This window comes from Patagioenas fasciata, chromosome 3, assembly GCF_037038585.1.
Source record: "Patagioenas fasciata isolate bPatFas1 chromosome 3, bPatFas1.hap1, whole genome shotgun sequence".
Taxonomy (NCBI): domain Eukaryota; kingdom Metazoa; phylum Chordata; class Aves; order Columbiformes; family Columbidae; genus Patagioenas; species Patagioenas fasciata.
Window position 1 is genome coordinate 114537762 of NC_092522.1, and position 10426 is coordinate 114548187.

The following is a 10426-nucleotide window of genomic DNA, read 5'->3' on the forward strand; positions in this document are numbered from 1 at the left end:
CTAAAGCAAGTCGGCTTCAAGATCTGCCCGTTCTCACAGCCTCCGGAGCTGGATGCAGGCGGAGGCGTCATCTCGGCACCCTGCGCTTCCCAAGGGCCTTCCCCTGCTGAAGGTGGATTCTACAGCCCGTACAGCAAGTGCGTTTGAATTAGTTACGGTGCTCTCGAATCAGTGTCCAATAATAAAGAGGGGGAGAGAGGTTTCTCCCCCTTCCATTAAATGAGTTACAACCGCAACTTTTTCCCCTGTCGTTGATAGGATTCCTTGACCAAATAAAGAAATATTTTCTAAAAGCGGAGCGGGGAAGCGGGGAAAGGAACCGCTTTGGACCGAGCAGTTTACGGCGTGAGAGCATCCGCGCCTGGGCAGAGCAAGAGCCGCCGGGGTCGGTCCCGTGTCCCTTCGGCCGTGTCTCCGCGCTAATTTGCTTTTCTTACCGTGGGTGGCACTGGCTTGTTACGAATCGGGGGCGGGAAGAGGGTTTAAGGTTTGCCCAGGGGACGAGAAAGAACGGCAAGAAGCGCTTCAAAGGCTCAGGAGGATTCCCCCAGCCCTGAGCTCTCTCCCCCGTCTCAATCCAAAGCGGTTTCGCAGTGGAATAAACATCTCTGATCTAAGACAGCTGCTGGGAATCAAAGGCTGCCCCAATCAGCGCTGAACCGGCCGAAGATGCGACTGAAAAACGCCCGTTCCTGACAAGCGAAGGGACGAGTGTGGGAAGGCAGCTCTGCCTTCAGGCTGTGAAAGCAGCAACAGTTTGCCCATTATTCATCTGATTTGCTTTATAACACTTCTGACACCTAATCTTATCAGCTAATACCCAAGATTTAGTTACTCAAGATGTTTTTTTTCTTCCACACGAGCAGCAAAATTATTTGAGTCCCTGCAGATCTGTTTACTTTTGCTAGCCTTAAGGAAAAAAAAAAAAAAAATAAAATAAAAAAATGAGGAGGGGGAAAGAACCAGATTTTCCAGAGCTGGTAGAAATAAGCACGGAGGAAATACCTAGATAATTTAAAATATATTTAAAAAAAAAAAAAATGTTCTGAATATTGACGGCCAGGATTTGCAAGGTAGGAGACCAGAAACCAAATGAATACATATGTAATCCATGCAGACTTGCCTGTAAAATAACGATTTATTTTAATACTTAAAAAACACACACAATCCAGTGATAAATGTCAATTACCAATAATCAGCATAAAGTGCCAAACAGCCATACAACTTTTTTTTTTTTTTTTGATAAACAAAACTTATTGGAATGTCTCTTAATTTGAATACACTGTTCAGAAAGCCAGCATTTAAAAAAATACGCTCTCAGGTCGAGATTTGTTCTCTCTCATTAGGACGCACGAAGACTTTAAAGTACCTCTAAAACCACGTTGTGCATACCGTCAGTTTGACATATTGCCATCTTTCTTTCCTCTGGGTTTTTTTAAAGTCCACAAGTAACAAACCTCCTCACAGCGCACTAGACCACAAGGCAAAGAAAGAGATCTCCATGTCCCATGAACACTGATCTGTCGCAAACACTGGGCACCCGCAGGTCTGAGATCTGGATACATTTTCTAGCATGTGATAGGACTCCTCACTTGAGAGATTGAGGTCATTTTCAAACATTAATTTTCTTCTTCTTTTAAGAAGTTAAACTAGCAAATGAGATTTGTAAGTTGACCTTCACCTTGTCCTAATGGTTCTGTGATGAGAAACCACCGTTTCAGTTCTTAAACGTCTTCCGGAATTCTCTGTATTTCCTGAAGTGTAAAAATAAGAAGCTTTATACAATCAGAAAAATAGTATAAAATAAGAGGTTGGGTCTAAAAAAAAAAAAAAAAAAAAAAAAAAAAGTAATACTTTCGGAAGCTACAATTCTTTTTTTTTCTTTTTTTTTTTTTTTTTCCTTGGGATTGGGGGGGCGGCACTTGTGGGTTTTTGTTTGGTTTTAAAGAGATTGCTGTCCAACACGTGAGCACCACCTTTTGGCATAAAGTTTATCAAAGCCACACAAGTCAGTTAGCACTCTCTGCATCACTCATGTATATTTTAAACGCAAAATAATATATTCACCCACATGTTGGGAAGTTAGTCGCTTGGGTGGGGGAAGGAGGTGCAGATTTTCCTCTTTTTAAAGTACAAACAAAAACAAAACACAAAGTTCAGTGCTCCCATCCTGAAAGTTTTGTTTCTGCTCTGGTTTTGGTGTAAAGTCTGAAGGAGAGGAAAAGTTTATAGAAGCTGGAGATTCAGCACTTAAGTTTGGCAGGTTTCAGTTCCTTTACTTGCGTGTGCAGTGTCTTGTGGACAGCTAGCGTTCTGGACTGGCAAAATCCTTTCCCACATTCTTGACACTTAAAAGGCTTTTCTTTAGAATGGATATATCTAAGGAGAGAAAAACAATCAAGATGTCAGAAACAACCGGCCTGAATTCAGCAGTGATCTACCTGATGGAGAACACACTAGCTTTTTACACCTATTGCTGAGACAGAGAGTGCTGGAGTGCGGCGCTCGGGTAATCGCACGCATGTGTATGTGTGTGTGTGCAAGAAGAGATGGGGATGTTGGCAGCTTACAAGGCTGCCTTTCTTAGGCATAAAGAGCTTCTCTCTCACTTTGGGGTCACCTGGCTGTGTGTCTTCATGACACTTCTGAATGATCACTAAGGCAAAGGAGAAAAGACAACGCAAATGGAGGGTGAAAATGCTGGTGGAAGCTGAAAAGAGGGCCGTGCAAGTAATTTTTGTAAGGTGAGTACAACAGGCTTGTCTTTCAAAGTGAGTTATGTGGGCTCCTCTGCCAGCAGCGGACAGAGGAAACCCTAAAGCAAGCACTGCTGACTGGCCAGGTTCATGACTTCTTACAAGCACCTACATGAGTGTAGGTGGGTAATCAGGAGAGTACAGATACACAAGGAAAAAAGGAAAGGAGAAGAAGAACCCTTACCTGTGATCCCTCAGGTGATCCTGTCTTCTGAAGGCCTTGTGGCAAATGTCACATGTGTAGGGCCGTTCATCGGTGTGGGTTCTTTCATGGATCAAAAGGTTGTAGGACTTGGTGAAGTGCCTGCCACAGAATTTACACACGAACTCCTTCTTGGTTTTGGACGGTAACCTTCCCCGTGTGGGCTTCTTCTCTGGAGAGAGTTTAGTCACCTCAAGCAAAGACCCAAGCCCTGGTGGGGAGCCCTGACTGTCTGCCTGTCCCAGTTTAGAATGGTCCTCTTGTGTGGCAGCCACTGCTAAGTTGGCAAAGTCGAAGCGGGGTTTAGCTTTGAGGGTCACACTGGTGGCCTCTTGCTTGGGCTGGATGACATGTGGGAAGAGTGGGAAGGTTGGCAGCTGGAACCGTGCGTCCATCAGGCTCGACATACTTGGCACTTTGGAGAAGGAGGAGCGGGGCAGATGCATGGCTGGGTACCCCAAAGTCCACTGGTGCAGGTGTACGGCATGCAGGGCGCTGAAGCCATAGAGGTTGGATAGGTGGTCAGAGGGCACAGCAGGCAGCCCATTGAACGCTTGCAGGAAGGAGTAGTTGGTGAGCTGGAGGGAAGGATGAATTGGTACTGGGGCTGGCAGGGTCTTACTTCCCATGGTGGCCACTCAGGAGGAGGATCTTGGAAGCAGGGGTGTTAAAGATCTGTAAAACAAAGACAAAGGGGGAAGAGAGAGAGGTGGATTTACATGAAGATAAAAGCAGATGGAATTTCTCACTTCACCCTCCATTAATATCCTTCTCCAAAGTCACTGGAGGAGGCTGCCTTGGACTTTGTGAGACCTGACCAACTCTTGGCTGAAAGTGTATCCCCTCAGGTCTCCAGACTCTCCCTCTCCTCATTACTCATACATAGAAGTTGTGCCCCATCCACAATTATTCACCCTCCAACAGCATCTTTGTGCTAGGTAGACCTCCAATGATCCTCTGCACAGAAACAGTGAAGAGATGCTGGTTTGACCCACAAAGCTTCAGTTTCTTCCACGTAATTTAAAAATCACATAATGGGCACCCTCAGCCTTTAGAAAATGATGGCGTACTGACCACTATGCCTATCTGCAAAAAACACCTTTAGCCCTGACCCTTGAGGTGACGCAGAGAGGGGGTGTAGAGAGCTCACTGCTTCTGGGTCGCTCACCTCTCCACAGCCTGGCCACAGCTGAACCTCTGTCTTTGGGTTAATGGAGGCAGTTGGGTGCTCAGAACTGCACATTGTCTTTCATTCAAAAAAGAGAAAACCCCAGAGAATTTTTGGGGACAAAAAAAAAAAAAAAAAAAAAAAAAGAAAACAGGCAACAGACCTCTCTCTTATGTAGTGCAAAAGAAATAGGAAAATGCTGAGTTCGGGTGACAAATCTGAAGTGCCATTTGTTCTCCCCAGGGGGAAGAGCCTGACTTTAAGCCCACATCCTAATCTAGGCAATCACTTCATTAGAACCCTTCAAAAGGCAAAAAGACAAGGACTGGAGGGACCCTTCCCATGAGGACACCCAACCCACAAGCTGTAGGGCCGCAGGGCTGCAGCGTTTCCCTGAGCTGTGTGTCATCACTTTGCTTTGTGTTTCACGGTCTCACTAAGCCCTCAGATTCTCTCTGGGCCAGATCCCTGCCCATTGCATCCCCACAATGTGGAGGGGTAAATGCTACTGGGCAGCAGCATCGATGCGCATCTACCTGCAAATTCAGCCCCAGCTCCTGCCAACCATTTGGCAGGAGATGCCTCTCAAGGGCTGATGATTGGCACGCAGTTTCCCCTCTTTGTGGGTCCAAGATAGCACCCATGATTTTTGGAGGCAACTCATCCCTGCAGCCCAGGGACCTTATTCTGCAGCCCACAGCTTACACTCGTTTTTCCACCAGTGAACTCCAGGATTTGCCCTCAATGGGGCTGTTTTCCAGCAAGATCCCCATCAGGTCCCCGTAGACTCCCTGCAGCAGGCTCATAAAAGCCCCACAGGTTTGCTGCAGGGTTCCTGCAGGATCCACACAGGTCCCTAGAAGATCCCCTATAGCGTTCCTGCTGAGTTACTGTAGGATCCACACAAGATCCCCACAGGGTCCCAGCAGGATCCTTGCAGCACTCAGCCTGGAGGGTGTTGATCTCTCTGTGAAGAGTAAAGCCCCTTTGGAGAAGAAGAGGCAGGGAAATGCTGCAGAGCAATAACTGTCCCTCTGGGCAGGAGAACTGGGAGGGGGGGAACTGGTGGCGAAAGAGGTCTAAAGACCAGGGAAACAAATCTGATTTATGTGTGGGCTGTTTCTTGGACTGGGGAGATGTGGCTGGGAGGGTGTGAGAGGGAGAAGCTTACTCTGAGCAGTTCTGTATGCTGGGTCCACCTTTCACATCACTTTACATAAATCAGCAGCAGGAAGAGACTCAAATCTTAGAGGAATTCCATCGCCATGACCAAGAATAAGAGACTGTGACATTTGCTTTTTTTTTTTTTTTAATTGGATACAATTTGAATAGTGGTTGATTGAAAAATGCACACACTACCTTCTCCTCCCTCTCATCTATTTTTCTCTCCCTCTTTTTTTTTTTTTTTAATATAACTATTTAGGGCAAATGAACCAATCAGACTATTTTATTCTTCAACTGAGAAAATGGTTTTTTTTTGTTTTGTTAGTGCTGCTATACGCTAGGCGTGTCCACTTCACAGCACGAATGCCCCAATCGATGGCCCCGAGAACAAAGTACGCGGAAAACGCTCTTGTCCGGGCACCTGAAATGTCTGTTTCTGTCACAACGGCGTCGTGTCTGTTTTTCTGTCTAGGCAGCCCTAGATCTCCCAAGCATGAAACATGTTAATGCAAACTGGGCTTATTCATCTTTCTTTCTTCGTATCCTTAGAAAATATTTAATATGGAATACATAAGTATAAATCTACTATGCCAATCTGGGTAAATTATTGTTGGATAATATTGAAAAAAATCTCTTTCGATTTCCTAGACGAAAAGGGGGTAGAAACCAAAGAGAAATACAATCGGGTCATAATCGCATCCATCGCGCCCGCGTTTGTTTGTTTTTTGTTTTGTTTTTTTTTTTTTTTTCTAAAATAGTTCAATTTTTTTTAATAATAATAATGGGGGGGGGGGGGGAGAAGAGTAGGATGGAAGAAAAAAAATTAGAAGAAAAGGGGAGGTGGGAGCAGAGTGTTCAAGTTACTACAAGTTTCTTGGCACTTTTCCAGAAATGTAAGTTACACTTTTGCTCTGTGCGACCGGGATAGTAAAAAATATAGACGGAGAGCAGAGTATTTCATAAAGAAGTCCCCTCTCTCCGGGACATCAAAGCGAACGTGTTTCACAGCGCGGTAACTCTCCGCTCTCCCGCTTGCTCAGGGAGATCAATGTTTCTTTGATTTCGGTGTCACCTCCACCTTTAATTCTGTCTCATGTAAACAGATCGTTATCGAGGCTTTTTTATTATTTTTTCTTTCTAAAGAAGAAGATCCTGTGAGTTCCCTGCTTGAATTCCCCCATCACAATAATGCTATGCCGGGTTTTCTTTTTTTAACACAAACTAGCTCGGTGAGTAATTAAGAACAAACCACTTGTGTTCTGACTGAAACAAAACCCACTCACGCCAAGATAAATTTACCCTGCAAAATAGGATCATAAACTTGAAAGACTACATCTGTCTCCAGCTTTCTTACCCTTTGTCCTGTTTAAAGATACGGTAATGCTATTGTCCAGTTGCCATTGTTTTAAGACCATTGTAATCTTAACCTTCCAGATTACATTCTACATCCCTTATACGCAAAAAAAAAAAAAAAAAAAGGAATAAAAAAATCCAGCGGGCTTTTTGCTGGTAGCATAACAAAGGGCGAAATTAAGTGGATTTTAAAGTAATCTTGTGGCTAGTCGGTATTTTTCCTTTCTACCTTGAATTATCAATTTCCGATGTGTCCTTTGAAAGGGATATTTGTTATATTAAATACCTGACTCATAAATAATGAGGTTTGCTAATTAGTTCCACATGGGAGAATGAAGGAGGTAAATTACCCTGAGAACGTTGCTTATTTTTACAAACATGATAAAGTAGAGGGCATAAAATGCTGCATTCTTGGGATAGCCTCAAACTACAGCAATCGGGTTAATCTGTCAAAAAAAGTTCCACCTCTTTTACCTGAATCCTTTTAAGTCTAGTAGCCATGTCCTTTCGGCTGCATCGCATCAGTGTGTAGCATTTTGCCACCAGGTCGGCTACTTATTTTGTCCCCTTTGAGAAGACGAGTTTTTCCCTTCCTATCAGTTTAAGCGAGGAAATAGAGCTTACAAATTATCTGTGTTTGGGAACCTAACTGGAAAGGGAAAAAAAATGCCCTTTCGCTCCGCATTATTCGAGCGTGGAACTCTTGAGGAATAAAGTGCATTGTTCAGCACAGATTTATTCAAAGTATTAATGAAGTGTGCAGAATCTATTAAAGCAGGTTTATTCGGGGCTAATTGAGCGTGAAAGAGTTAATCGCTAACATTAATGAGGACTGGAAGTACTCAGTCAGCATGTGCCTTGGATATCTCCGCTCAATCCTTATAAAATCATCATTCACATTTTATCACGAAATCAATGTTGACAAGTTTCTCCAGACCACCATTGCGAACGCGGATGAATGCGGTGGATTTTAGTGTCGCAAAAATAATATCCGGGGTCCGACTGCACTAGAGATCTCTAACACTGCCCGGAGCAGCCTTTATCCAAAGCAACAACAACACCAAAAATCACCAGGTCGGGATCCCGGTGGGACGGTGGCTCCGAGGGCCACGGATGGGAGCGCAGCCCCACGGGTCGCTGGTCGGTGCCGGCGGAGCGGCCACAGGGACCAGGTTCCGCGATCCTCTCCCTCCAGAAGATTTCGGGTTGGGGGGGGGTTTGTGTGTATATTTTTTAATCCCCTCGGGTGCAGAAGTCCCCCCCCAGCACAAGATTCATTCTAGGTGTCTCCCTAGAGAAGCGCCCGGTGCCTCCCCTCAGCACAGCTAATCGTCTTTCGCCTCTGTCGGCGTCAGGGTGGGTTTCTTTGCTCCGCGCTTCCCACGACCACAGCACGCACAGTAACGCGGCGGGGGGGAGATACAAAACCTCTGCGGTGACAGCCCCGCGGGACCCGCAGGGTACCGAGGCGCATCCCCAGGCCTGGCCGACCGAGGTGGCGCCGACTCCGGCCACCCTGTAGCCGGGATCCCGCCGCGGAACTGCGCGGTGCGGTCGCTCTCGGGCCCGGAGCTCAGCGCCGGTTTAGGGGCTGGCCCTTGCTGTCAGTTGTCTTCGGACATACTAAACTGGATGCTCTGTGCACCTGTCCGGGACACGGCTCTCACCCTCCTCCCCTGGTCGCGTTTTATCGGACAATTCCCTCGGCGCTACGGTAATCTCCAAAATGCTCAATGTTAATAGTTTCCCTCCCAAAAGCCAACTATAACAACTATACCCTAATCCTCGGCTTTGCACTGACACTTTATATGCTCGGCCTCGAGAGAAGCTCAGTCTCTCTCTACACTGAACTTGTTTTGATCCCTTCAGACAAATATAAACATCAGATTCATTTCTGCTATGGCCTTGGAAGGAAACAGAGAAGGCTTCTCGGACTCTAGAACACTAAAAATGGAATAGGAAGGAAAGAAAGGAAGAAAGCAAGCAAGAAATAAAGACAGAAGGAAAAGGAAAGAAAAGGAAAGTATAGAGAGAAGCTGAACGTTCAAGCCCATAAAGGACATGCAGGCTTCAGGTTTGTAGCTCATATGTGTCATTTTTAGCTCGGGTTAAAAACACAGCTCCTCCGCGAGGGAGGACAAACAACTTTGAAAGAGGAATACAAATCTCTAAATAACATAAAAATATTCGAGTCCCATGTGAATGCTTCCCCCAGCCCTCTGCTCTCCCCAAGGCGAACAGTCTTCCTCATGTGAACCCCAGTTCCCCCACTTCTGCACTATCCAGCGAATCGTGAGAGGGGATGGGGAGAAAGAAAGGAAGGAGAGAAAAGGAGGTATTTGGATCCATATCCCCAACCCCCGAGGATTGGCAAAACAAAAACCAAACAAAATGAGTTGTTCTTTTTATTTACCTAATCCCGATCTGTGTTCCACCGCTGGCTGCAGTTAAAAGATCCTGGGCTAAATTTGAGCTGGTAAAATAAAATAGTTGAAAAAAAATAATAGGAAAAAAAAAAAAAAAAAAGGAGAGGTTGGGCTAGGTCAGTGTCTCTGCTGGCCCTGGGGGGCACAGCTTTCTCCCCACCCCACCCCACTGCTCCTCCAGCGGGTCCACGCAGATCCGAGCGAGCAGCGGGGCCAGGTGTCCAGGTGCTCTGGCTGATGGGGACGGAGGTGCTCTCCCTCCTTCTGCTCCCGGCGCCGGCTGCGTGTTCCGCAGTGCAAACGCGCCCGGGAGCAGCCGAGCTCAGACTGAACCGATCCCTTCCCTCCAGCCTCCTCCTTATTTCAACCCCCCCTCCCAGCTCCCCCCTCAACCTCCCACCAGACTCCGGGCATGCGCACGCAGAGAGAAAGTTTCTGGCTGGGAAGAACCAACTTTTCAATCCTCTTCTCCTGCAAGCACAGCAGCCCGGGGCTCGCCGTCCGCAAACGTGTGATCTCGACCCCCCGCCCCCCGCCCGGCTCCCACAGCCTCCCCCGGGATATCTCCCCGGGGCCCGCTACCCGCGGCCCCCCGCGGCGGAGCGGCCTCCCGGGGCGGGAGCGTCGAGGTGGAGGGAGCCGTGCAGCTCCGCGCTGCGGTGGCGGAGCGCGCTCCCCCGGCGGCGCTGCGCGGACGCGCTGCCTCCGCCGGCACGACCCGCCGCTCCGCACCGCTCCCGGCCGGCCTCGCTGCGCCCCCTCCCCGCCGAGCCAAGGGACAGGACTCCGCGAGACCTGCCCAGGGAGGGAGGGGGAGAAAGGCAAAAGGAAAGAAAGAGAATAAAAGGTGGGGGAAGGATGGAGGATCCGCTCTCTCTGAGGGGGTCTGGGTTCGCAAATTGTTCTCCCTCTCGAAGAAGATCCTCCGAGAGGATCCCAGAAGCCTCTTACCTGTGAGGAGTCCACTCCCGGGTTAGAACCGCTTCTTTCCCTCGCCCCAGCATACCTGCCGGACCTCACTTTCCGCCCCAGCGCCCCTGACCTCGGTGCCTTCCTCCTGTCCCTCTTCGCACGGCCCGGGACGGTCTCTCCGCGTCGAGCGGGATTCCACGGGGTGAGAAGGTCCCACGGTTCCCCCCGGATCTGGGATCCGCAGAGCCTTGCTGAGGTCTAAGGGGAGTCAGACTACCCGGACGAACCAGTCAAAGGAAAATAACTCTCCGAAGAACAAGGTTAAACGCGCTTTATAATTAATCCTGAGGCCGTAATAGCCTTGCTTCTTTGTTTTTCTATTTATCCATCCCTTCACACTCCTTTAGACCCATGAAGGGGGAAAAATTGCCTGGGTGTATTACAT

The 10426-nt window shown here is 47.7% G+C and overlaps 1 protein-coding gene across 1 annotated transcript; it reads right to left on the reverse strand.

Annotated features, from left to right (window-relative positions):
* Positions 1-1119: 1119 nt before the first annotated feature.
* OSR1 (odd-skipped related transcription factor 1) lies at positions 1120-9413 on the reverse strand. Its single transcript, XM_065834612.2, has 3 exons — positions 9057-9413; positions 2941-3633; positions 1120-2379 (listed from the first exon to the last, which is right to left on the reverse strand). The coding sequence occupies exons 2-3, from the start codon at positions 3585-3587 to the stop codon at positions 2244-2246; spliced, it is 783 nt and encodes a 260-aa protein (XP_065690684.1). The 5' UTR covers positions 3588-3633; positions 9057-9413; the 3' UTR covers positions 1120-2243.
* Positions 9414-10426: the final 1013 nt, after the last annotated feature.

Bases quoted from the DNA above. Each gene is read 5' to 3' on its own strand.
- OSR1 (XM_065834612.2), bottom strand. From the start codon at position 3,587: ATGGGAAGTAAGACCCTGCCAGCCCCAGTACCAATTCATCCTTCCCTC. The intron at 2,380-2,940 runs GTAAGGGTTCTT...TTCTCTCCTTAG, and splicing joins GATCACCTGAGGGATCACAG to ATATATCCATTCTAAAGAAA.